We start from the raw sequence: 27276 nt of genomic DNA, 5'->3' as shown, positions 1-27276 counted from the left end.
CTACAAACAGGAAGCTGATATCACCAACCAATCCCATTTTATTTAGGTGTATCCATATAAATGGCTCACCCTGTATAGAAAGAAAGTAGGTATGGAAGATGCCCTGAACCGTGGCTTCACTCAGGGTGCACTGAGCAACTCATTAGCATATTTCAATAAAGAGCAATTTCTGGCAAATGCAGCAACGAATTTGGACCAAAATCAGATATCACAAAAAGTAATGTCACACGCAAGTGTAAAAAATACCTAAATATCTTTATGCACTTAGAAATACCATATATAAAGTTACAAAAAAATGGTGCAAACATTTCCACCATAGAACTGATGGAAGCTGGTATTTTCTATAGTCTCAACAGTACGTGTAAGTAGTATATAACAGGACGGGTATATACAGAATATTGTGTCCTGGATACAAAGTGGGATCCAGCTATGATAAGATCTCTACACACTAGTCTGTGGCAGGTGAGGTTTTGCATTCTCAGACTGAGTCCATGAATCTTGAAACTGGTTTAAGATTGGCAGCAGAAGACCATCAAGTACAGCGAGTCCCATCCAAGTGCAGCGAAGACCACTAAACAGAAGATAGAAAAGCGGAATTATTTTCTTGTACTATGCCATGGTCACTATCCTATAAGTATAATCTCAGACACCAAAGGCTGTAGATCAGGGGTCTCAAACTCGGCAGAGTAAATGGGCCGCACATAAAAAAAAAATTTGAGCTGGGGGGGCCGCATTCCTTTCAAACTTAATACACCTCGTACACGCGCGGCTCCGCAAACCTTGTACACACAGGGCTCCGCTCCATACACCTTGTACACAGGGCTCCGCTCCATACACCTCGTACACACAGGGCTCCGCTCCATACACCTCGTACACACAGGGCTCCGCTCCATACACCTCGTACACACAGGGCTCCGCTCCATACACCTCGTACACACAGGGCTCCGCTCCATACACCTCGTACACACAGGGCTCCGCTCCATACACCTCGTACACACAGGGCTCCGCTCCATACACCTCGTACACACAGGGCTCCGCTCCATACACCTCGTACACACAGGGCTCCGCTCCATACACCTCGTACACACAGGGCTCCGCTCCATACACCTCGTACACACAGGGCTCCGCTCCATACACCTCGTACACACAGGGCTCCGCTCCATACACCTCGTACACACAGGGCTCCGCTCCATACACCTCGTACACACAGGGCTCCGCTCCATACATCTCGTACACACAGGGCTCCGCTCCATACACCTCGTACACACAGGGCTCCGCTCCATACACCTCGTACACACAGGGCTCCGCTCCATACACCTCGTACACACAGGGCTCCGCTCCATACACCTCGTACACACAGGGATCCGCACACCTCGAACACACAGGGCTCTGCTCCATCCACCCTGTAAACCCCTCCTGATCCCACACATAAACTTACCTTCATCCAGTACCATGACAACCAGCACACAGACAGCAGCATCCTGCACACACTGAAGCCCCAATCATGTGACCCCTAACTCCTCCCCCCTCCTGTGACCTCATCACAGGTCCTGTACAGTGTGTGCACACAGAACAGCCAATGCCATCGCCACTCCTGAATGCGTGCCTTCCACCTGCCTCCGGGAGTGAGACATGTGGAACATCGCGGGCCGCAGATGCCTGCCTCAGGGGCCACGTGATTGAGACCTCTGCTCTAGATAAATGTAACCTGTGCACCCATAAAGTCTCCATACACATTAGATAAGGTCATCCAAACCTACTTGTAAGGAGGCTTCCCGACCCTCCCGGACAGAGAATATAAGAGGGAAGAAGAATTGGGCAGTAGAAATTTTAGACCTCCTTTTCATCTTTAGGGAAGATAAACTGATGCCAAAGGTGTCCGGGCTTTCTCGTCATAGAAAACACAAGAACACTTGTGTGTATGGGAAAGTTGAAAGAGACATCTTCTAGAAGACGTGTGTCTCATGTGTATGGCCAGCTTAACTGAACTCTGCTGTTGTTACAGCTGCCCCTTTCCATATTGAATTCCCTGGCTGGAATCAGGACCTCTATAGAGATACCACCAGTGGGGGACTGGAAATGGCGAGCTCTGCACAGCTTTGCAGTGTGACTAAACATCTCCAGCACCAGTCAGTGATTTTAGCGACGTGGAAGATTCAGTACAGAATTCATTTTTCTTAGCTTTTGTTGCAGATTCTGTCTCATTTGAAGGAAAAACATCGCTTCATGCCACATTATATTTAATCAAAACTACAGACGGAGGACAGCAACATAACTTTTCGAGCTATGGGGCACACGTGGTATGTGTCATGCCACAGATCTTGCAATGCAGATGTGAAAAGAAACTAGGACAAAAGATTCAATACCCACTGCAACTATTTTAGGAATATTTGGGGTCCCAGCTCTTGAATTGATGGTTTCTTTATTACTGCTGGAACAGAGGACACTATGGCATCTGCTAATGTGTTTACATTGGATTTCTGCAACTTTGAATCTCAGCACAACACAGATCTTTGGAAGTCGTAGAGATTTCCATGTTACTGGGTAAGGCATCTGTGGAAGTGCTACACTGGGTACGAGCATGAAACTTTAAAAGGGTTTGATTCCCCGTGAATGAATGTCTCGTCACTGTTAGACAGCCGTAACTCACGCAGGGATTGCCTAGCAAACAGTCAATCCCTACATGTGTTGCAGCTGTCTAGCAAACATGCAATCCCTACATGTGTTGCGGCTGACTAACAAACTGGCAATCCCTACATGTGTTGCGGCTGACTAACAAACTGGCAATTCCTACATGTGTTGCGGCTGACTAACAAACTGGCAATTCCTACATGTGTTACGGCTGTCTAGCAAACTGGCAATCCCTACGTGTGTTGCGGCTGACTAACAAACTGGCAATTCCTGTCATGATACCAGTGCTGGGTGACCGGCACTTCTGGGGTTAATGTTTTAATCTCAGTGCAGACTCTTACCTGCACACCTGGGACCTATTATGGTGGCCTCTCATTGGTTCTGGGAAAGCTTCTTAAAGCCTCAGGAAGCTCCCATCCCCCGTCAGTTATACTTTCGCCCTTGGCATTGTGTGGTGACCCGAGTGTGTTTGTGCTGTGTTCTGGTTGCTTGATAATCTGTGTACGACTCGGTCTGTTCTCTGGATATTGCTTTGGATTCTGCTTGGTACCTTCTATGTCTGTTTGGTTTTGACTTCTGCTTGGCCCTGACTATCCGTTCTGTCTCATCCCTGGTACTTTACTGATATCTCTGTGTATGACCTCTGTTTTGCCTGACTGAGTATTTCTGTATAGTGACCTGCCATCTCTGAAAGCAGGACGCTAAGCCCCGCCCCCTTGCAGTCACAAGACCGTAGGTCCTGTGACTGCTTGCTAAACTTCAGCGTCCACAGGTCCTGTGGATCTGTACTTTCCTGCTGTACCTGACCCCAGGCCCCCCTACAATGCAGGCGAGTCCCTGCTCAGCGGAGGCTGCACGCCAGCGCTGACAGGATCCTGACATTATAACTGACCATTAAGTTTTTGGGGTTTTTTTGTGCAGAGTTATGGATCCCATACAGTCTCTGGTTGACCAGATGAAAAGTCTGAGTCAGATGTTTCAGGGTTTATCTCTGGAGCAGCAAGCTCTGGCTCGTTCTCAGCAGCAGGTTTCTGAGACAGTGCGAGGGGCTTTATCTGCTGGGTCTCCAGAGGCTGGGGCGAGTGATGTTGTTTTGGTGTCCCCAGAACCAACTGTTAAACTGCCTGACTTTTTTTCTGGGAACAAAAAGGAGTTCAGGGTCTTCATGGAGGGGTGCAAACTTTTTTTTAGTTTGAGACCACGTTCCTTTGGGGACGAAAACCAGAAGGTAAGGGTCACTATGTCGTTATTAAGAGGGTCCCCACAAGCTTGGGCTATCTCCCTTCCTCCCACTGCCCCTGAGAGAGTGTCTGTGAATGCATTCTTTGAGGCCCTCGGGCACATTTATGATGAGCCTGACCGAGTGCGATTGGCAGAGGACATGGTGATGAGCGTCTGTCAGGGGAAAAACTCGGCTGAGTGGTTTTGTACTGAATTCCACCGCTGGGCCGCAGAGGTCTCTTGGGACGACGACGCACTCCAAGGGCTCTTTCGCAGAGGCTTGTCCGAGCGGCTGCAGGATGCCTTGGCGTTACATCCCCCACCTAACTCTCTCGAGGACGCCATGACCCAGGCCGTCCGGATGGACCGCAGGCTGCGGGCCAGAGGGGTGATGCAGGTGGAAACTCCATTATTCCCTAGTGGAATAGAGACTGCCCCTGAGCCCATGGATGTTGGCGCCCTCTCCCTGAAGGATACGGAGAGGAAACGCCGGAAGGACAAGCAGTTATGCTTTTACTGCGGTCAAAGGGGACATTGGAAAAGGAAGTGTCCTGATTGCCCATCTTCGACTCGGTCGGCGAGAAACGACTAGGTCTGGGTAGTCAACGGGGAGACTACTCAGACCCTCAGGTACCCTTTTCCTCGTTTTCTAAAGTGCTACTTCATGTGGAACTGTTTGTGGACAGTAGTTCTTTTCCCTCTACAGCCTTCGTGGACTGCGGATCATCGGTTAATCTCATTGACTCCCAATTGGTCACATACTGCAAGATAGGGACAGTTAGGCTCAAGGTTCCAATCAAGGTGGTGGCCATTGACTCCTCTCCCCTCACAAAGGAGGGAATTCTCTTTATGTCTGACTTGTTTTCGCTCACAGTGGGCACTACTCATGTGGAAAACCTAAGTTGTTTTGTTCTGGACAATCTACCTTCAGGGTTGGTATTGGGCATGCCCTGGTTACAACGCCATAACCCAGTTATTAACTGGAAAACGGGGGAGATTGTTCATTGGGGGTTTAATGATTTTAAGTTATGTGATAAATCCGCACTGCTGGTTGAACCTGTTAAATCTGTGTCTGCATCATCTGTCGAGCTGGAAGGTATTCTGGAATGCCTGAAGGACTTTGAAGATGTCTTCTCTGAAAGCGAGGCTGAGAGGTTACTGCCACATAAACCCTTTGACTGCGCTATCGACCTGGTCCCGGGGGCTAAATTACCTAAAGCACGTCTGTTTAATTTATCCGGTCCTGAGCGCTTGGCTATGAAGGAGTACATTGCTGAAAGTCTGCGCAAGGGACACATACGTCCTTCAGTCTCACCTGTGGCAGCAGGTTTCTTTTTTGTAAAGAAAAAAGATGGCGGGTTACGTCCCTGTCTCGATTTTCGGGAGCTTAATCAGATTACTGTATGGAATACGTACCCCCTTCCGTTGATTCCCGACTTGTGTAACCAACTATCAGCGGCAAAGTGGTTTTCTAAACTGGATCTTCGGGGGGGCATATAATTTGATAAGGGTCCGAGAGGGGGATGAATGGAAAACTGCGTTCCTCACGTCCGAGGGACTGTTTGAAAATGTAGTCATGTCGTTTGGTCTTACCAATGCCCCCGCCATATTTCAGAATTTCATCAACGTGGTATTCTCGGATCTCATTGGTCGTTTTGTCGTTATCTACTTAGATGATATTTTTATATACTCTTCCGACAGGCATTCTCATCTGGAACATGTACGAACTGTTCTCCAAAGACAGAGAAAATGATCTGTATGCCAAATTGGAGAAATGTGTATTTTGTGTGCAAGAATTGTCTTTTTTGGGATTAACTGTATCCTGTGAGGGTTTTCGCATGGACCCCAAGAAGGTGCAGGCCATTGCGGATTGGGTGCAACCCCGAGATCTTAGGGGTCTTCAGCGCTTCTTGGGGTTTGCCAATTATTACCGCAAATTTATCCGGGGGTTTTCGCAGCTGGTCAAACCCCTCACGGATCTAACATGCAAAGGTGCGGATGTGAGAAATTGGTCCTCGCTCGCAAAAGAGGCCTTTACGACGCTGAAAAAATGTTTTATGTCTGCTCCTGTGTTGGTACAGCCAGATCCGTCCAAACCATTTGTGGTGGGGGTGGATGCCTACGAGGTGGGGGTGGGGGCAGTGTTGTCCCAAGGGCCTGCCACTCTAACCAACCTCAGGCCATGTACTTTCTTTTCCAGGAAGTTCTCTGCTGCTGAAAGAAATTATGATGTAGGCAATAGAGAGCTTCTTGCGGTCAAGTTGGCGTTTGAGGAGTGGAGGCACTTTTTGGAGGGGGCCAGTCACCCGGATACTGTGATCACTGATCACAAAAATTTGTCATACATTGAGTCTGCTAAAAGAATAACGCCCAGACAGGCCCGTTGGTCACTTTTTTTTTCTCGTTTCCAGTTTACTATTACATTCCGTCCAGGGTCAAAGAATGTCAAGGCTGATGCCTTATCTCGTAGTTTTCACCCTGTGTCTTCCCCTGAGCCACCGTCCTCCATTCTGCACCCTGGGGTGGTGTTAGCAGGGATCTCGTCTGAATTGGAACGGGAAATTGAGGGGGCCCAGTCGCTGGCTCCTGCGGCCAAGCCAGGGGGAAAGTTGTTTGTCCCAGAGCAACTTCGCCTTAAACTCTTGCAAGAGTTCCACAAATCCAAATTGTGTGCTCATCCTGGTATATCAGCCACGCGACTGGCGGTGGCTAGGATCTTCTGGTGGCCTACCCTTGGTTCTGATATGAAGAAATTCATTTCTGGTTGTGGGGTCTGCGCTCGTTCTAAAAGCTCCCATAGCCGGCCGGCAGGGGAGCTGATGCCCTTGGAAGTTCCCGAAAGACCATGGACCCACCTGTCCATGGATTTTATTACCAATCTTCCATCTTCCAGGGGTAATACGGTGGTATGGGTTGTGGTGGACAGATTTTCAAAGCAGGATCATTTTGTTCCCCTGTCCGCAATACCTTTAGCTGAGACCTTATCCAGATTGTTTGTGCAGCATCTGGTCTGCTTGCATGGGGTACCCCTGAATGTGGTGTCTGATCGTGGTGTGCAGTTTGTGGCTAAGTTTTGGCGTGCTTTCTGCAAAAAATTAGGGATATCTCTGTCCTTTTCGGCCGCATACCATCCTGAGAGTAATGGTCAGACAGAACGCACTAATCAGTCTCTGGAACAGATCCTCAGATGTCTGACTTCTGCTAGACAGAATGACTGGTGCGATATACTGCCGTTCTCTGAATTTGCCTTCAATAGTCGGGTGAGTCAATCCACTGGTAGGTCCCCTTTCTTGATCAATTATGGGTTCAGTCCTCATTTTGGGGAGTTTTCTCGTCTGGATTCGGGGTGTCCCGGGGCTGAGGACTCTGTTCAGCGGTTAAAAGACACATGGGCAGAAGTCCAGCGGTGTATATCTAGGTCTCAAGACAGGTATAAGTTTTTTGCGGACAGGAAACGAACACCTGGTCCCATGTTTCAGGTTGGAGAGAAAATTTGGCTCTCCACGCGAAACAGTAAGTTAAAGATTCCATCAGCCAAGTTGGGCCCCAAATTCATTGGCCTGTACAAGATTGTGGAAAAAATCAACCCAGTAGCGTACAGGCTGTGCCTTCCACCCTCTTTCAAGATCCCTAACGTCTTCCATAGATCTCTACTGAAGCCTTCTGAAGCAGTCCGGGGAGAATCAGAGTCCGCTGCTCCTCCGGTTTCGGTTGAGGGACTTGTGGAATATGAGATTGGTCACATCATAGATTCTAGGTTGGTACGGCGGTCAGTACCTAGTTCATTGGAAGGGGTATGGGCCGGAGGACAGGTCATGGGTGCCGGCCCGGTTGATGCACGCGGATCGCCTGGTTCGGGCTTTCCATGCTAGGTACCCGGGCAAGCCTGGGGGTCCAGAGGCCCCCCATTGAGAGGGGGGTACTGTCATGATACCAGTGCTGGGTGACCGGCACTTCTGGGGTTAATGTTTTGATCTCAGTGCAGACTCTTACCTGCACACCTGGGACCTATTATGGTGGCCTCTCATTGGTTCTGGGAAAGCTTCATAAAGCCTCAGGAAGCTCCCATCCCCCGTCAGTTATACTTTCGCCCTTGGCATTGTGTGGTGACCCCTGAGTGTGTTTGTGCTGTGTTCTGGTTGCTTGATTCTCTGTGTACGACTCGGTCTGTTCTCTGGATATTGCTTTGGATTTTGCTTGGTACCTTCTATGTCTGTTTGGTTTTGACTTCTGCTTGGCCCTGATTATCCGTTCTGTCTCATCCCTGGTACTTTACTGATATCTCTGTGTATGACCTCCGTTTTGCCTGACTGAGTATTTCTGTATAGTGTCCTGCCATCTCTGAAAGCAGGATGCTAAGCCCCGCCCCCTTGCAGTCACATGACCGTAGGTCCTGTGACTGCTTGCTAAACTTCAGCGTCCACAGGTCCTGTGTATCTGTACTTTCCGGCTGTACCTGACCCCGGGCCCCCCTACAGTGCGGGTGAGTCCCTGCTCAGCGGAGGCTGCACGCCGGCGCTGACAGGATCCTGACAATTCCTACATGTGTTGCGGCTGACTAACAAACTGGCAATTCCTACATGTGTTGCGGCTGACTAACAAACTGGCAATCCCTACATGTTTTGCGGCTGACTAACAAACTGGCAATCCCTACATGTGTTGCGGCTGACTAACAAACTTGAAATTCCTACATGTGTTGCGGCTGACTAACAAACTGGCAATCCCTACATGTGTTGCAGCTGACTAACAAACTGGCAATTCCTACATGTCTTGCGGCTGACTAACAAACTGGCAATCCCTACTGCTATGAACTCATTTTCTGCTCCTCCTTCTGATGAGGAGGATAACGATTGGATCTCTGGAGTATCAGACTGGATATAAGACAGCCGACGCCCTATCCTGGTGCTGGTGATTCAGTCTGCTTCTCAGGTCTTGGACTTCAGCTCTCTTCCAGTCTTCTCAAGTTAAGTTTGTTTTTTGCTAATGTTCACACTTGCGCTTGTTGGTCAATTCAGTTTCTTGTGTGGTCAGCCTGCCCCTGCTGGGGCTATGCTGAACTTCCACTCCTATTTATCTGTATTTGCCAATTTGCCTTTTTTGTCCCTTATTAGATTGGCCTCTTTTTGCTCTGTTTCAGAATATTTCAGAGTGCTGATATAGTGGGAGAAGTCTAGTGACTTCAGGGTTAATTTTGCTATCAGACGTGTTGGACATTATTTTTGGTAGGGTTTTTTGGCAGATTGCAGACAGTGGCTTTCCTTTCCTGTCCTTTCTAGTTAGTCGGGCCCCATCGTTTGCTCAGCCTATTTTCCTGCCTGTGTTTGTGTTTTCATCTTGTTTCACCGTCAATACATGTGGGGGGGCTGTCTTTCCTTTGGGGTCTGCTCTGGGGCAGTTAGTTTTCCTCTTTTCCTGCTTTAGGCTTATGTAGCTCTCCGGTTGTGACTAGGCGTCTAGGACCATCGTAGGAACACTCCACAACTGCTGCTAGTTGTGTGGTTAAGATCAGGGATCTGCATAGTTACCAACCTCTCTGGTTTTCTGAGACTTAGCTTGTTGTTTTTTTTTCCTCCTCGGTGACCCATTCATAACACCCTACATGTGACGAACAAACTGGCAATTCCTACATGTGTTGCAGCTGACTAACAAACTGGCAATTCCACATGTATTGTGGCTCTCTAACAGTAGCAAGACATGCAGCTTTGTGACTAACATATTATTCGAGCACACCAAAGACACTCGGTTAGCACCCGAGCATGCTCAGATAACACCTTATCTGAGCATTCACTCATCACTATTATCCAATAAACAAGTGGCATGAAATTTAGACCTCGGCAGTAAAGCACGCACTAAAATAATTATCTGCACTAACTATAGAGGCAAAATAAAAGTATTTCCCAGAGTGCTTCTTTAAAACATGTAACTTAAAAAATCCTTTATATTCAGTGTTTTTCTTTCCATAGTATTTTCTTACTTACTTGTGATCTAATACCAAAAGTCCATTCTTCTGTAGATCCCTCAGTTCCTGCGATGCTTCAAACAAGGCATAAAGGCTGGTTACAGGGGAGAGCTTATTCCAGCGCTGTAGAATATGGAGTTATAAGAAGGGGAACATATTACTATGTACACAGAAACCTTCATATACCCGACAGCCATCTCCCTTCCGCCCCATACACAGTAATGCCCAGTTGAGACAAGCTCTCCTGTTTCTCTAGGAGAGAGTAGCTCCCCTACTCACAAAAGTGATGTGCAGATCCTTCTCTCCATCATCATCATCTGTGAGTCCGGCCAACTTTAGCCTAATGTGTATGGGGGCCTAAGATTCTTAAGTTTTCTGCACTACATTTCAATAGTATTCACGTCTTAACCCTATATGTGTCCAACAAATACAGTCCTGATGTTGCCAGAAAGCTATTTATTACCATGTTCATCACCATAAATATGTGTTCCATTGAATTTCTGACTTTAGTTTCTTTTGGTTGAATGATACTACCCCTGATCCAACCTATTCCTCATCATACTGATATGAGGTTGTAATGTAAATTGTAGGACTGAGCAAGGGATGAATAGGACGTTTTTTATGTCTATTTTCTTTTGATGTCTATGGAACCTAGTTGTCTGGCAGCCATGAACACACAATCTGATTCCGTCTCCGCTTACAGCACATCGTTCTCACCTTATGTGATATTCCAACGTCCGTCCGTAAACCCAACACTAACAGTTCTGCAATGCTGGAAATAAGCATCAGTGTATTAATCGCAGAAAATTAGCTTATGTCAACAAATTCGAAGTAAAAAAAAAAAAAAAGTTTCTGCAGCGAGAAACATTTTAATATATTTTCCTGGTTTCAGGATACAGAATTAAGGTTACAGACTTTCTTTTATGACAAAAGATCCGCTGCCCATCTCCATTATATTACCTATCATTATCAAAAGACAAAATTATTCAAAACTCCATACCCATCAGAGCCGACACCCTACAATGCCAACTAGCTAATGCTTTTAACAGTTATTCATATCACTGAAAGTTACCACCTATCCTATGATAGGGAACAACTTTCAGATGAGTGGTTAGACCCCCACTGATTCTGAAAATGGGGCCCTGCAATGCAGCGGTGACCTCAGCTCCATTCATTGTTTTTGTAGCTGTTAAATACAAAGCTAAACTCTCTCTCGCACCCTGTAGACAATAAACGGAGCAATGGTGTACATGTTTGGCCACTATTCCATTCCCACTAGGAATTTGCTCTTTGCAATCCCAGCTGTTGGACCCCCACTGATCAGAAAGGATTAACCCCCTGCATTATATGGCCGGGGTCACACTGGCGAGGAATACGGCCGAGTGAGAGGCGCTAAAAGCACGCATTAGACACGGACAAATTATTCTCTATGGGGTCACTCGCACCAGCCGTATATTTCTCATCCGTATTCTACGGTCCATGCCAATCGCAGCATGCTGCGATTGTCAGCGTACTACGCCCGTAGTACGCCAATGCAAGTCTATGGGTGCGCAAAAAATACGGATTACACACGGACCACACATGTGACTTGCGAGAAATACGCACCCGGTGTCTTTTATAAAAGCCGGCAATTCAGTGCGCTATACAGTAAACTCACACTGACAGGTTTAATAAAGAAAGAAAGGACATATACACATAGAATACATATATATATATATATATATATATATATATATGCATTCTATGTGTCTATATATATTCTTTGGTTTCTGTTAGAAACCCTGTCATAGCGCTCCATTATATGTCCATTTTGCAAGCCTGCGAGAAAATCTCGCCATACGGATGCCATACGGATTACATACGGATGCTTACATGCGCAAAATACGCGACCGCACCTTGATTACGGATGACATACGGAGCACTGTTTAGGGGCCATTCATCCGTATTACGCATGTAAAATACTGACCGTATTTTGCGTCGGTTAGTGTGACCCCAGCCTAAAGGGTAGAAATGTGCAGTGAAAATATTAAAAATGCTAACATTCCTGCGTTATTTTTGTAAGCAAAGCATGGATGGAGGTTTTTACCATGTCTTGTATTCAAAAACAGGAAAAAAATTCCATGTGCGGTAAAATTGCAAAAAAAAAGTACAATCCCAGTTTTTTTTTTTGTTTTTTGTTTTTTTTCACCATGTTCACTAAATGCTAAAATTAACCCGACATTATGATTCTCCAGGTCATTACAAGTTCATAGACACCAAACATGTCTAGGTTCTTTTTTATTTAAGTGGTGAAAAAAAAATCCAAAGTTTGTTAAAAGAAAAAAAAAATTGCGCCATTTTCCAATACCAGTAGAGTCTTTATTTTTCGTGATCTCGGGTTGAGTGTGGGCCTATTTTTTCCACGCCGAGCTGACGTTTTTAATGATTTAGTTTTGGTGCAGATAGGATCTTTTGATCCACCGATATTGCATTTTAGTGCAATGTTGCAGCGACCAAAAAAAACCTAATTGTTGCGTTTTGATTTTTTTTCTCAATACACCGTTTAGTGATTGGGTTATTTCTTTTTTATATTGATAGATCGGGCAATTCTGAACGCGACGATACCAAATAACTGTATATTTTATTTTTTCATTATTATTATTTTGAATGGGGCAAACGAGTGGTGATTTGAATTTTTTTTTTTTTTTTTTTAATTTTTTTTTTCCTTTTAGCATGCTTCAATGGTCTTCATGGGAAACTAGAAGCTGCAATTGTCCGATTGGCTCTGCTACATACAGGCGATGATCAGATCGCCTGTATGAAGCAGAATTGCTGACTTGCTATGAGCACCAACCACCGGGCGGCGCTCATAGCAATCCGGCATTGACAACCATAGAGGACCTCTGGTTGTCATGCCGAAATATCAATGACCCGCGGGGGTCCCTGATTGGCGGATTTACGGCTCGCTTGCCAGAAGCGCATGTTAAATGCAGCTCTCAGTTTGACAGTGGCACTTAATGGGTTAATAGCCGTGGGTGGATCGCGATTCCACCTACAGTTGTTCCGGGCACATTTCAGCTGTTCAAAACAGCCAATATGTGCCGGGAAAGATGTGGGCTCACCGCCGGAGCCCTCATCAAAGGAAGGGAGTCCAACATTGGCGTACTATTACGCCTGACATCGGAAAGGGGTTAACCCCACAGCACAAATCTGTGGCAATTTAGCCTCCTCTAACCAGATCCTAGTAATTTTTATACTTTAATTGAGAGTAAATCAACACTGGCTTTGTGCTTATAGGCAACAAATAATGTGAAAAAGCAGAACTGCAGTATAAGGGCAAGTTCACACTAGGCATTTTTTCAGCAGGTTTTCCTTAGTTTTTCTTGCGCTCTTTTGCTGCAGTTTTGGCATGCTAGACTTGTCTCTTGTGCGTGCTGATAAACATTAAGTGTTGAAAAAAAAGAAGTCCTACTCCATAGAAACAGGTTTTGCCACAAAAAAAAAATCTAGCAAAACACGATACCTGTTTTTTTGGTGCGCTTTTCTCAGCAGTTTTTCACCACCCACTCAAGCCAAAGGGTGAAAAACACTGAAAAAAATGCTGAAAGAAATGGCATGCTATATTGTTCAAAAGACCATGCAAAGCACAAAATGATAATGACAAACAAAACAGCGTGTGTGCATGAGATTTCTGAAATCTCATAGGCATTGCTGGCACTGTAGACAATTTCTGAAATTCTATGGAAAGGGGAGTTGCTACAGCCAGGCACATACATTCTGCGGGAAGCACTCCTGAAATACCAGTTACAGTTTTCCATAGAACATTACGAAATCTGTCATCTCCTGTGTCAGCAATGGGACAGTCTTTGTTCACAGTAGACAGATTTGTGCCTGTGAATTGGGAGTGATGTATCAGCCCAGTAGGAGAAAGAAGCACATTTTTCTAATTAAATATATTACAAACTTTTTTATTTTCATGGGTACTAACAATTTATGAAATAAAAATTAAAATGATGGTAGTCTTTAGAAATACCCCCTTGGGCAAAGCAAATACATGGTGTATACCTAGTGTAGGGCATGAGCGGGCCGTGCCTGACACAAGGTCTCCGCTTAGTGCTATTTGACTCCCTGTTTCATACTTTGCCCCTTTAAGCCCTGTGTCACTCAAAATGCTCCTTTACTCAAATACACACATTACACTAATGTAAAGGACTGAACTAGTTGGAATACTTTACGCTGTCTAAAAGGAAGGTAAAAGTAGTTTGAAGATCATACTATTGTAAGCGTGCAATTGTCTTTAGGAAAAACAGATAGCTATGGCATCAGAAGACTCGGCCGGACTGCAGCCATATAAGATAGATCAGGTCAGGAGACCTGGCGTTGGGTCCGCGTCTTCCAATCCAAGCACAGTCCGTGTACACGAATCGTGTAGCCAGCCTTACTAAACAAGAAGATACAGCTGGCAATTACAGATTGGGTGCAGTCCATTTTATCCTGTAGGATCACCTACAGAATGTTCTCCTTTACAATTTGGATTTTGCTACAGAATCTGACAGCTAAGATTTAATGTATAAAACAGTCAAAGGTAATACTCACACATCAAAGTCATTCTGCTCAGTCACTTTCCGTGTGCTATGTCCATAACGCCTCACTTCCATCATCCATGGTTCCGGCTCCAGGGTCTGAATGCGAGCTTGCCTCCGTTTACCCTGACTGGTGTGGACTACAAACCTTCCGTGAGCTCCTATGAAAATAGAGTATGAGAACAACATTCACGTTTCCCCAGGACCCAATGTGTAAACTCGTTAAATAAGTGTCCTTTCGTTACCATCTTAAATTGGAAATCACAATTGTGGTGTAAATGAGCTCACAAGTCTCTTCTTAGAGGGTATGTTTCCTGATTTAAAGGGGGTTTCTGGGACAAATCTTTTTTTTGTATTGTGAGAATCATGTGGGAATAGTGGATGAGGGCAGGTATATCTCACCCAGATACCTTTCCTATGTGGCCTAGTCTGGTCAGTATCGCACCTGGTTACTAATGAATAATGGGAGGCGGATATAAAAGGATGCCAGGTGGTTGTGTGAGTGTCACAGCCTGGGAACACAGAGAGCCTGTCTGTGTGAGAGACACATGTGAGTGAAAGCAGTGCCCACTGCAACTGTGGTTTGGCTGGACGGGAGAAGCCCGCCAGTTGGTAGTTAGGTTGTACCTTGTTTAGTTAGTGCTGGACAGGCAAGGATTTGTTTTATGTTTTATTTTTTATGCATTGCTTTCACCGTTAATAAACCTGACCCAGTGTCAGTTATACCCGGACCCCGGCTCTGCGCCCGAGTTTCATGCTGAACGCACGTGACCTTTGACCCCAGCAAAGGCGATCCCGGAGTGTTTTATCACAGTATGTACTGGACTCCCAGACTAATGCAATGTATAATATTAACTTTAACTGTTGATCCTGCACTGAGCTCCCTCCTTGTGATCTCATGACCATTACACATCACAAATTCGCTAACTTCCTGTCTCATCCTGTCAACAGAGCAGAAAAGGAGGAAGAGCTCTGTTGATGGGACATCACAGCTGACATTACCCTGTATGATAAAAAGAGGTTGGTGGAACTAGCGCAGGCACACAAGGGGTGGTGGAAAAATGCAGGTCGTGAAGCCGGCTCTAAACGTATGCAGTGTTGCAGAGAAAGGTTAGAAAAGTTTATCTTAAGCTAGAAAAGTGAGCATGGGTGGCGGAGTAGGTGCTGTCTCATACAGAACTTTTATGGATATCCAAGAAGTATTGTTTCTCCTTGCAGAGATTGACATGCTAAGCATGCCGAGATGAGGAGACTTAAAGCCGCAATGCTCCTCTCTGAAATATGCAAATTGTCTCTTCAGAGAGGAAGAGGACTAGAACTCTAGTGCCACCTATTGGAAGTAGCAATCCTAAAAGTCAATGTCGACCCTTTAACGAGCCTCATCACATGACTTAGGATAAGAAGCCAAACCAGAATTTCAATTTGCTGACACTGTGTTTCGGTATACTGCACCTCGTCAGTGCAAGGGTCGACATTGACTTTTAGGATTGCTACTTCCAATAGGTGCGATCAACCCCAAGATCAAGGTTATATAGTAATATCCAAAGATACTAAGAGAATAATAATGATACATTTTATTAGCATATGAAAAAACACACACGTGACAAAAATTCAATTAAAAACAATTAAAAAGCCAAAAAACAAAATGGCCATGAAAGACACTCCAAAGACAAAAAGATCCCATAATGGGGATCTGTTGCTCACCTCCTCCAAAATGCTAGGCAAAAGCACACAAAATAGAACTGTATCACACAATATATGAATACATGTGGAAAGTGGGACCTGAATAAAGCATATAATGAACAAAATCTCAATCTATAACATAACAAGGCATTGTGCACATAAAAATAGAGAATGTAATACGTATAGATCCTGGAGTCGAGTTGAATAGACTAACATGAGAACTTGGGCCTCTATTATGACACATAAAAATGGACCAGATGATAGATATCACACAGCAGTTCTCAATATAGGTTGTACTGACAAGCTAGGAGGTACCCCCCTCCTCCTGGTACATCATGCAGGCATTTGCTTACAAGCTAGGACTCTTTGCCCGGATTGGGTTTGTCATTTAGGCATTTTTTTGCCTTATTTCCTGGAGACTTTTTCTGTCTTGCCATTTGCAGCCCTACTGGTGCATCCATAGGAGCTTGTTATATTTTTGGTTATATCATTCTATAACTTGAATTTATCTATACCTCACATAGAGTGATGCTTTTCATTCATTGTGATATTCCATTATGTCTTGTGCATTTCTCAAGATAGAGGTCTAATCCTTATGGCAATTCATACTGGTACAAGCTTATTTGTTATCCTAGCTTGTCAGTACAACCTATATTGAGAACTGCTGTGTGATATCTATCATCTGGTCCATTTTCGTGTGTCATAATAGAGGCCCAAGTTCTCATGTTAGTCTATTCAACTCGACTCCAGGATCTATACGTATTACATTATCATAATAGAGGCCCAAGTTCTCATGTTAGTTTATACTAAGTCTATTCAACTAGACTCCAGGATCTATACGTATTACATTCTCTAATTTGATGTGCACAATGCCTTGTTATGTTATACATTGAGATTTTGTTCATTATATGCTTTATTCAGGTCCCACTTTCCACATGTATTCATATATTGTGTGATACAGTTCTATTTTGTGTGCTTTTGCCTAGCATTTTGGAGGAGGTGAGCAACAGATCCCCCATTATGGGATCTTTTTGTCTTTGGAGTGTCTTTCATGGCCATTTTGGCTTTTTAATTGTTTTTAATTGAATTTTTGTCACGTGTGTGTGTGTTTTTTCATATGCTAATAAAATGTATCATTATTCTCTTAGTATCTTTGGATATTCCTATATAACCTTGATCTTGAGGTTGATTGCGCCTTTGGTACACACCTCTTCTTTCTGCTTTTATTTTCTACTTCTTATGTGTGTGGTCAGCAGTCCCCCATACATATTTTTGGTAGTGCCCTCAAGCTTTCGTGTCTACTTCCAATAGGTGGCACTAGAGTTCTAGTCCTCTTCCTCTCTGAAGAGACAATTTTCATACTTCCATTAAGAGCATTGCGGCTTTAAGTCTCCTCATCTCGGCATGCTTAGCATGTTAATCTCCGCAAGGAGAAACGATACTTCTTGGATACCGGTCAGACGCCTCTCACACAGCCAAACCAGATCTCACACTTTGCACGGACGAGGGGCAGTACCCTGAAACATAGTGTCTGCAAATTGACATTCTGGTTTTGGCTTTTATCTTAAATCATGTGAAAAGGCTCGTTAAAGGGTCGACATTGACTTTTAGGATTGCATCTTCCAATAGGTGGAACTAGAGTTCTAGTCCTCTTCCTCCCTGAAGAGACATTCAGTACTTTTATGGAAAATTCTCAGGGATGCCAGAAAAGGCTACATGAAAACAAAAAAGCACTGCAAAAGTAACATGGAGGAGAAGGGCAATCACAGTAAAAATAATGTAAAGTACATTGTAGAGCACTTTAGACTGTTAAAACTGTGGTTTTGAAAAGTGAATGTGTATCAGACAACTCCTTTACGGCAGAGACTGTGAAACCCGAAATGAACCAATTCACAAAATACATTCGCACAGCTGTCTTTGGTAAGGCACATTTAATAATACTTGATTTTACATACCCGGTCCTACACCAATGTACTGTTTTCCACACCAGTACGAGAGGTTATGTTGGCTCACTGCACCCTACAAAAGTGAAATAGATTAAATGCAACCATGAATCTTTCTGGTCAAGCAACTCTATTTTCACCTTTTTATGCTTTTTAAAAGGTATCAGAGTGCACCCAAATCTATGCAATTTAGTAAAATAATCAAGCAAATTTTCAACCCTTGGCTAGAAGGGCATGCTTCATTTTATATACATAAAGTGTGACAAAAGAAAAATGTCCTTCATTCACTGTAACGTGTGTGAAAAATACTCACATTTCTTGCAAAATTTGATACTTCATACTGCCTGAATCCAGCTTCTTGTAGAATGCGCCTGGCATCTTCATACATCTGAGCAGTAAGTTCTTGATCAGGAAAAGTAAGCTGTGCTTTCTCCTTCCATCTAAACATCATAGTTCCCCTCTCCAAGGTGAGCTGATATAGAGACACGTGGTCGTCACACTGCTCCATCAGCCTGTGTAATGTGATGTGCCATGATGCCAGGCTTTGACCCGGGAGGCCAAACATTAGATCCACTGAAGTTCTACCAGGAAAGATCCGATGTGCTTCCTCTATTGTGCGTTGTGCATCTGACGCTGTATGTGTCCTACCAAGGAGCCGGAGATCATGATTATCCAGGGACTAGAACCATAATAAAAGTAGAACACAAGGACTTACAGAAGAAAACAAGTATGAGCAGATGAAAGAGACATGTACCTTTTCTCAGTCAACTTAGATTAGTCTCATCATCCATGATGTAACATATTTCATGACCTGTCGTTAAGGCATCTTTCTTTTTGCCCTATAGACTATTGTTCCCGTATTTTAGAGCTTTAGGAAATTCAAAGACGGTACAGATTCATCTCAACTAAAAGCCCAGATCCTGAGATCAAGAACAGAACAGACATTTATAGGACATTTCATGACTTTCCCAAATTCTTATGAAAACATTTACAGCTCATACAGCATTGTATGATTGTACACAATTTATTATATATTTTAAGAGTCGGTCCATTTTATATCGACTGACTCCACCAAATGGACACCGACTCAGAGACACCAACTCCACAGCCCTGTGGGGCTCACAGACTGCATAGGACGAGCTCACTGTCAACAGGTTTATACAACTCCCAATGAAGATGATGAGGTTATTTTATCAATTAGTATCTTAAGTTCATGCGAGCATCAGGGCTTCCATTTATAACAAGGTGGTGAATACTTTGGACAATCAATCCCAATAGCCACCAACAGACCACGTTGACTTTATTGAGATCTTGATGTGGAGGTTGGTATTTTTGACAGGAAGAATAGCCCTATAAAAGTTGGAACAAACCATTGCTCTAAAAGACCAATTGTGAGAGGTCATCCCAGAGAACTTTGACTGTATCCATGACAGAAAAATCTGGTCTAGATTAGGGGTGGTTTTCTCATACAGATGGTCTTTTGGAGAGGTATCACTGTAGAAATACAAACCTTCTGGTGGACAAGCAGAAGTTAAACATAGAGCTACTGTAGACTCGAACACTATTCATAGACATCCAGGTAAATACAGTATTTCCAATTTTATAGAACAGCCATGACAGAGCCTACAAGATGATACCAGAATATCACCCAATGGTTGTATAATACACGCACCTGTACCCCCACAGAGAGACGATTCACCCCCGCATCCCGGAATTCCTGCAGTTTGCTCTCCCCAGATGATGTGGGATTAGCCTCCAAGGTGATTTCGGCATCAGGTTGCAAATATGCATGCTTCGATATCTCCTCCAAAACAGCACCAATGGTGGACGGACTGGCAAGACTCGGGGTGCCCCCACCAAAAAATACTGAGGGCACTCTGTATGTAAATATATGGAAAAATACATGTTTCTTAACTAAATTCTGTATTGACACATTTATTACTGTTTAACCTGATAAGCACCAGAATGTTTAACCTATTACAGCTTGCAAAATGTTTTGCTTGTATACTCAATATTTTACAATAATCTATTGTTACATTTGTTTTGCGATTATCTATTTTTAAAGAATACCTCCACTTGCTATAGTGCAAGACTCTGTAGTGTACTCTTTTAGTGATTTTTGATGATAACCGGCAGTACGGACCGCCTGAAGTCCATGCTGTGGCTGGGCACACTAGGCAGCATCCTTCACCTGCTGTTAGACTACGATCTTCTATTTGGGCCAAGTATCATAGTATTTTCTTGCACTGACTTTGGCTGGTCCGTGCTGCCGGCTATCACCAAAACTGCGTAGGAGTCATTTAGAGAAATGATTATACTACAGAGTACAACACTCTAATCCTTCTCTTGTGAGTGGCAGAACGCTTTAAACATAATACAATTGTTAATCAAAGAAAAAAAATCTCCAAATCCATGGAAATTGGATAAAAACACTGAGCCAAATTGGTCTACGTGTCATAGTTGCAGTTAAGGATTATAATATGGGCAGATACTTTATAGACGCTTCCATGACTTCCCAAACCGCCCATCACAATAAAAGACTGTGCATCCCCTATTGTGGCTTGCCGCTACTTCCCTTTCTCACCTGCGCACCTGGCTGAGCTGGATCAGAGTGCGAGCTTCTTGTACCAGACAGGATCGGATGGCTTCCTCATTGTCAGAGCGACGTATGTATTTGTTGAAATTGCAGTAGGTGCAGCGCCTCTCACAGTACGGCCACTGAGGGAACAAGGGACAGTCTGGCAGAGGTCAACATAGCCCATCTCTAGGGTAATAAAATACTAGAACACCAATAACAAACATCGTCCAAGCAAAACTCTGGGCATGAGCCTATAGACTGTCAACTATGGACTGCATTAACCCCTTCATGATGTGTGATGTACATGAAATGTTACACTGCCAGCATTGGTCTGTAACAGCTCCAATCACGGCTGTTTAAATGCCATTGTGAATGACTTACAGCCATGGCACGTGCGCCAGATCCCATCAAACCCCCACCGTGTGATCGCAGAGTACTGGTAACATAGTAACATAGTTATTAAGGTTGAAGGAAGACTTTAAGTCCATCTAGTTCATCCCATATCCTGTCCTAACCTGCCCTAACATGTTGATCCAGAGGAAGGCAAAAAAAACCCCATATGGCAAACAGTAAGCTTCACATTGGGGAAAAAAATTCCTTCCCGACTCCACATACGGCAATCAGACTAGCTCCCTGGATCAACGCAATAGTAAGGAAACTAGTGTGTATACCCTGTAATATTATGTCTTTCAAGAAAGGCATCCAGGTCCTTCTTAAATTTTAGTAGTGAATCACTCATTACAACATCATATGGCAGAGAGTTCCATAGTCTCACTGCTCTTACAGTAAAGAATCCGCGTCTGTGAGTATGCTTAAACCTTCTTTCCTCCAGACGTAGAGGATGCCCCCTTATCCCCGTTACAGGTCTAACAGTAAAAAGATCATTGGAAAGGTCTTTGTACTGTCCCCGCCAGAGGTCGCATGGCGTCTATGACGCACAGGCAGGCGAAAAAACGCCTTCAGATTAGTACGATACGTCCACGGGACGCATCGTTCTAACCTACAGTGGTAGCGGTGGACGGAGCTGGAGAAAGGGCAGTATCAGAGCTGCACTTGCGCTCAGTGACAGGCCGTCTACATTGCAGCTGCACTTACGCTCAGTCCTTCCCTCTCCTTCTTACCGGAAGTATCCCCACCCCCACCACGGGCACCGGAAACACTCGGCGCCCCGAGTTATTGTGCGCGGGAGAGCGAAAGATGGCAGCGAATATGTACCGGGTGGGCGGTGAGGGCCGGGTCCTCAGCCCTCGGGGACTGTGGGGAGGGCTGTGTGCTGCTCGTCCATGCTCCTGTCGGCTGTAATGGAGTGCGGGCGGCGGTGACCGGCCACAGGGCTCCGTGCTGCCTGTTCCCCTCACTGTGAGAGGACCGGAAGCAATTCGGGTTGAGACGGGGTGTCGATAGTGTCACGTCTCCAATCAGAGCAGCTGTAGCTATGTGTACATCACAGGTGTGACGGGGAGGAGACCACCTACACCAAGGGAAAGGGGGGGGACAGGAGCAATGTCATAGCAACCTACGGACACCGCTCATGGGTATCAGTGACCTCACCACTCCCACGCAGTGCCCCAGAAGCAGGGCCTGCCATACAGTGCCTTCCCGATGTATTGCCTATCTATAACACTATGCCGCAGACAGTGCCCACTGTGTAGTGTGACGTACAGTGCCAATATCACTATACCACAGAGAGTGCCCACTGTGTAGTGTGACATACAGTGCCCATATCACCAGAGGTCGCATTAACGCCTGTCTGGGCGTCTATGACGCACAGGCAGGCGAAAAAACGCCTTCAGATTAGTACAATACGTCCACGGGATGCATCGTTCTAAGCTACAGTGGCAGCGAGTTGGACGGAGCTGGGGAAAGGGCAGTATCAGATGTTGCGGAGCGACTCACGTCATCGCGGCACGCCCTCTGTGCTTGTCTCTCAGCGGGTGGTAGCGTGCAGCAGCGGCCGTACGGACACGTGACCCGCGCGACTGACGTCATTGCAGCGCGCTCTCTCTGTGCATCTCAGCGTGTGTAGCATCAATTTTAATTCATACAAATTGCGTACTCCTCCGTGGTGAAAAATACTCCTCAAAAATATTGGGAGTATTTTTACTCCTCTGAAAAATATGTAGCGCGACCTCTGGTCCCCGCATATATTTAGGTAGGTTATTTTATTGTTATAGCACCATTTATTCCATGGCGCTTTACATGTGAAAAGGGGTATATACGCATAAGACCTGGCAATCACCTGGACGGAGCAGGCAAAAGCCAGCCAGCTGGCGGGGAAAAGCTGGCCTGGGTGCAGCGCCGTACTTGTTCTGTCTCTCCCTATTGTCCCCAAACGGATAGACAAACTTTTATAAGTTTTCTCTGAAAGGTCATAGTGTTTCAGAGAAAAACAAACCTAGAGACAGACGGGCAGCCAGGCTCTGATCAATGCAGTATGGATCAACTGACAGGTTTCATTTTTCTGTAATCAGTATGGAAATTGCCATAATAAAATCGAATCTCCTGCATCTAACCAAAAAAATACAATGATGAAAATATATTTCTCTCAAAATGTTATCAAAACCATCAGCTCGCCACAACTAAAGAAAAAAAAAAAAAAGCAACAACCCTTCACAGTGCTCCATCAACGGAAAAAATAAAAAGTTCCAAACTATTTTTTTTTTTTTATTAAAAGTGGTAAAAGAAAAAAGTTTACAATTTGTATAAAAAAAATTTAAAAAAAAAAACAGTCTGATTTTGACCGCCAAGAATCGCACGTGCTCCCTAGACAGTGATCCGTATGTAATCCGTTTGCTATTAGATTTTAACATGAGCTTTTACATACAGCAGTTCTCTGTATGTAAAAGCTCATGTTAAGATCACATTGCAAAACACAACTGTACACGTCGTTTTAAAACCAAATAATGAGAGAGAGAGATTAAAAGCCGGCAGTGACTAGCGCTGATGTCAGTGATGCTGCACAGCCTTCCAGCCTGACCTGCGATGAACTCGGCAGCGTGGGAAAATGAACCGTCACTTACCCACGCTCTAGAGTTCACCTCGGGTCAGGCTGGGAGGCTGTGCTGACGTCACTGATGCTGACGCCGGCAGCTTCTCATTCATTAATTGTAAACTATTAAAACCTCCAGATATGGATTACGCAGTGGGACTAAGCACCGGACAGGTATGGTACACTGTTGTTTTTTTATTTTTTTTACAGGAGATCGAGGGCATCGTTTGGATTAGCAGAAGAATACAGATGGCAAAACTGTGTGGCCTTTCATTTCATTAAAATACTTTTTTCTGGCTGTGTGTGTTGATTTAACCCTTTACAAACTTTAGGATTAGTAATGGATAGGTGTCTTATTGACACTTCTCCAATACTAAGCCAGACTAATGACACCTTTCAATACAAAGGTGATATTAAACCCCTTATTACCCCATATGCCACCATACATGGCAGTGGGATGAGAGAAGCTAAGTGCCAGAATTGGCGCATCTTATAGATGCGCTTTTTCTGGGGTGGCAGATGTTTTTAGCCGGGGGGGACCAATAATCATGGTTCCTTTCTAGGCTATTAATATCTGCCCTCAGTCACTGGCTTTCCCTCTCTGGTGCAGAAAATTGCACGGGAGCCCACACCAGTTTTTTTCCGTGAAAACATTATTTTATTAAATACATACAGGTATCAAATTTTACACACATATACTACTAACACTATTAGTCGCTGGCGTATATAAATTACTGTTCTGCAATGGTTTACTGTATGTAATCCATGTCTTCTATCCTGTCGGCTTCTGCAATGATTTTACAGAAGCCGACAAATGAATTACCGGCTATTCTGCTATCTGCCTATGAAATATAATGATTACCGTATATACTGTATAATCTTTATTTTTTATTTATAGCGCTAACATATTCCGCAGCGCTTTAAAGTTTGCACACATTTTCATCACTGTCCCCGATGGGGCTCACAATCTAGATTCCCTATCACTATGTCTTTGGAGTGTGGGAGGAAACCGGAGTACCCGGAGGAAACCCACGCAAACACGGGGAGAACATACAAACTCCTTGCAGATGTTGTCCTTGGTGGGATACAAACCCAGGACTCCAGCGCTGCAATGCAAACCACTGAGCCACCGTGCTGTCACTGATATATATATGTATATATATATATATACACACACACCTATACTATATGTATATATCTAGTCTATCTTTTCTATTATAACATGTCAGTGTTAGTCACACGCATGATACGTGTGGTGTGCGAGTTTTTCTCGCACCCATAGACTTACATTTGCGAGTCGCGGGCGTAATACGCAGCAAATCGCAGCATGCTGCAATTTCACTCGCACGTATAATAATACGGCCGAGAAAAATACGGTGATGGGATCCGCCCCATAGGTTAACATTGGGACGAGCGCTATGCGATTTTTTTTTTTTTTTTTTTTTTTTTTTTTTTTTTTTTTTTTTTTTTTTCTCTCATAGCACTCGTCCGTATTCCTCTCTAGTGTGACTCCGGCCTAAGGCTGTGTGCCCACGTAGCGATTTTTAAGCGTTTTTGCCTCGATTTTCGGCGCGAAAACGCTGCGAAAACGTCTAAAAATCGTGTACAGAACGCACCCCATGCATTCCTATGGCATTCCGCACATGCTGTGCTAATGCTGCGCTTTTTTCCGCGGCGGAATCGCATCGCGGAAAAAATCGCAGCATGCTCATTCTTTTGTGCGGAATCGCAAAGAATTGCCACGATTCCTCACCCATAGGAATGCATGAGAATCGCTTACTTCCCGCATGTGGCTATGCCCACCATGCGGGAAGTTAAGAGTCTCATGTGCGGTTGGTACCCACAGTGTGGAGGAGAGGAGACTGTCCTTCAGGCCCTGGGTACCATACCCCTGTATACAAAAAAAAAAAAAAAAAAAAAAATCGGGGTATATTTACCTTCCGGCATCACGCACTGCATTCCCGGCCTCAGCGTTCCCAGTAATGCCTTGCGGCACGGTCCAGTGATGACGTAGTCTCGCGAGATCGCTATAGTAACGCGAGACCAACGTCATCACAGGTCTCACAAGGCATTACTGGGAACGCTGAGGTCCGGGATGGCAGCGCGGGACGCCGGAAGGTAAATATACACCGATTTTTTTTTTTAGCATTTTTAACATTTTATCTTTTACTATTGATGCTGCATAGGCGGCCTCAATAGTAAAAACCTGGCCACACTTGTCAAACACTATGTTTGACGAGTGTGACTAACCTGTCAATCACTTTCCAAGCGATGCTTCAAATCGCTTGGAAAGTGCTTGAATATCGCAAGTGAAAATCGCGGCAAAATCGCGGAAAAAAACCGCGCGATTTCTGGGAAGGAGTCCGCTTTTCTGTGTGCGTTTTAACACGCTACGTGGGCACATAGCCTAAATGATAAGATTTTTGGAGAAATGGAATAGAGCGGATCTTATATCGTACTAATCCTAATCCTCCCCAAATGTCACTTGTGCCCCTGTGGAGGCAGACAGTGTGAGGTGCAGCAGTTGTGCCCGCACTGACCCTCATATGTACCGGAGTATTAGTGACAGTGGCAGCTACTCACATGTACATAGACGGCCGCAGCCTCCTCCACACACCGCTCCTCTGCGCCATACACGTCCTGGCTGTACCTGCTGCTGCAGCACATCTTCCGTGCCACAGACGCACAGGCACTGAGCACACGAGTCATGCTTCCCCATAAGAGAGTATTGTCATCCACCTACTACTGCAATGTCAGCCAGAGCAGCCACGCGCATATCGCTCACTTCCGTCTGGGCCCCTGCTGGAGGCTATGTGTAATAGCAACGTGCAGTGAGTGCAAAACCCTGCACATGTGTGGTGTTCTATGTGTAATCCATATATCCTGCAATGCCGACTGCACATGTATATTATATATAGTCTATAACCACTGCACATGTGTGGTGTTCTATGTGTAATCCATATATCCTGCAATGCCCACTGCACATGTATATTATATATAGTCTATAACCCTGCACATGTGTGGTGTTCTATGTGTAATCCACATATCCTGCAATGCCCACTGCACATGTATATTATATATAGTCTATAACCACTGCACATGTGTGGTGTTCTATGTGTAATCCACATATCCTGCAATGCCCACTGCACATGTATATTATATATAGTCTATAACACTGCACATGTGTGGTGTTCTATGTGTAATCCATATATCCTGCAATGACCACTGTACATGTATATTATATATAGTCTATAACACTGCACATGTGTGGTGTTCTATGTGTAATCCATATATCCTGCAATGACCACTGCACATGTATATTATATATAGTCTATAACCACTGCGCATGTGTGGTGGTCTATGTGTAATCCATATATCCTGCAATGACCACTGTACATGTATATTATATATAGTCTATAACCACTGCACATGTGTGGTGTTCTATGTGTAATCCATATATCCTGCAATGCCCACTGCACATGTATATTATATATAGTCTATAACCACTGCACATGTGTGGTGTTCTATGTGTAATCCATATATCCTGCAATGCCCACTGCACATGTATATTATATATAGTCTATAACACTGCACATGTGTGGTGGTCTATGTGTAATCCACATATCCTGCAATGACCGCTGCACATGTATATTATATATAGTCTATAACCACTGCACATGTGTGGTGTTCTATGTGTAATCCATATATCC

The 27276-nt window shown here is 44.6% G+C and overlaps 1 protein-coding gene across 1 annotated transcript; it reads right to left on the bottom strand.

The window, feature by feature from the left end:
* Positions 1–236: 236 nt before the first annotated feature.
* On the bottom strand, positions 237–26391 carry RSAD1 (radical S-adenosyl methionine domain containing 1). Its single transcript, XM_073588046.1, has 9 exons — positions 26150–26391; positions 20584–20717; positions 19672–19876; positions 18313–18678; positions 18012–18075; positions 14387–14534; positions 10529–10583; positions 9831–9934; positions 237–571 (listed from the first exon to the last, which is right to left on the bottom strand). The coding sequence occupies exons 1-9, from the start codon at positions 26273–26275 to the stop codon at positions 442–444; spliced, it is 1332 nt and encodes a 443-aa protein (XP_073444147.1). The 5' UTR covers positions 26276–26391; the 3' UTR covers positions 237–441.
* Between the last annotated feature and the right edge of the window lie 885 nt (positions 26392–27276).

This window comes from Dendrobates tinctorius, unplaced genomic scaffold, assembly GCF_039654945.1.
Source record: "Dendrobates tinctorius isolate UK_male_01 unplaced genomic scaffold, ASM3965494v1 ptg000103l, whole genome shotgun sequence".
Taxonomy (NCBI): Eukaryota; Metazoa; Chordata; class Amphibia; order Anura; family Dendrobatidae; genus Dendrobates; species Dendrobates tinctorius.
The sequence above is the reverse complement of the archived record's forward strand: the minus strand, read 5'-3'. Positions and strand labels throughout refer to the sequence as shown.

Bases quoted from the DNA above. Each gene is read 5' to 3' on its own strand.
- RSAD1 (XM_073588046.1), bottom strand. From the start codon at position 26,275: ATGACTCGTGTGCTCAGTGCCTGTGCGTCTGTGGCACGGAAGATGTGC. The intron at 14,535-18,011 runs GTATGTAAAATC...CTATTTTCATAG, and splicing joins GTACATTGGTGTAGGACCGG to GAGCTCACGGAAGGTTTGTA. The intron at 572-9,830 runs GTAAGTAAGAAA...TCTTCTGTTTAG, and splicing joins CTTTTGGTATTAGATCACAA to TGGTCTTCGCTGCACTTGGA.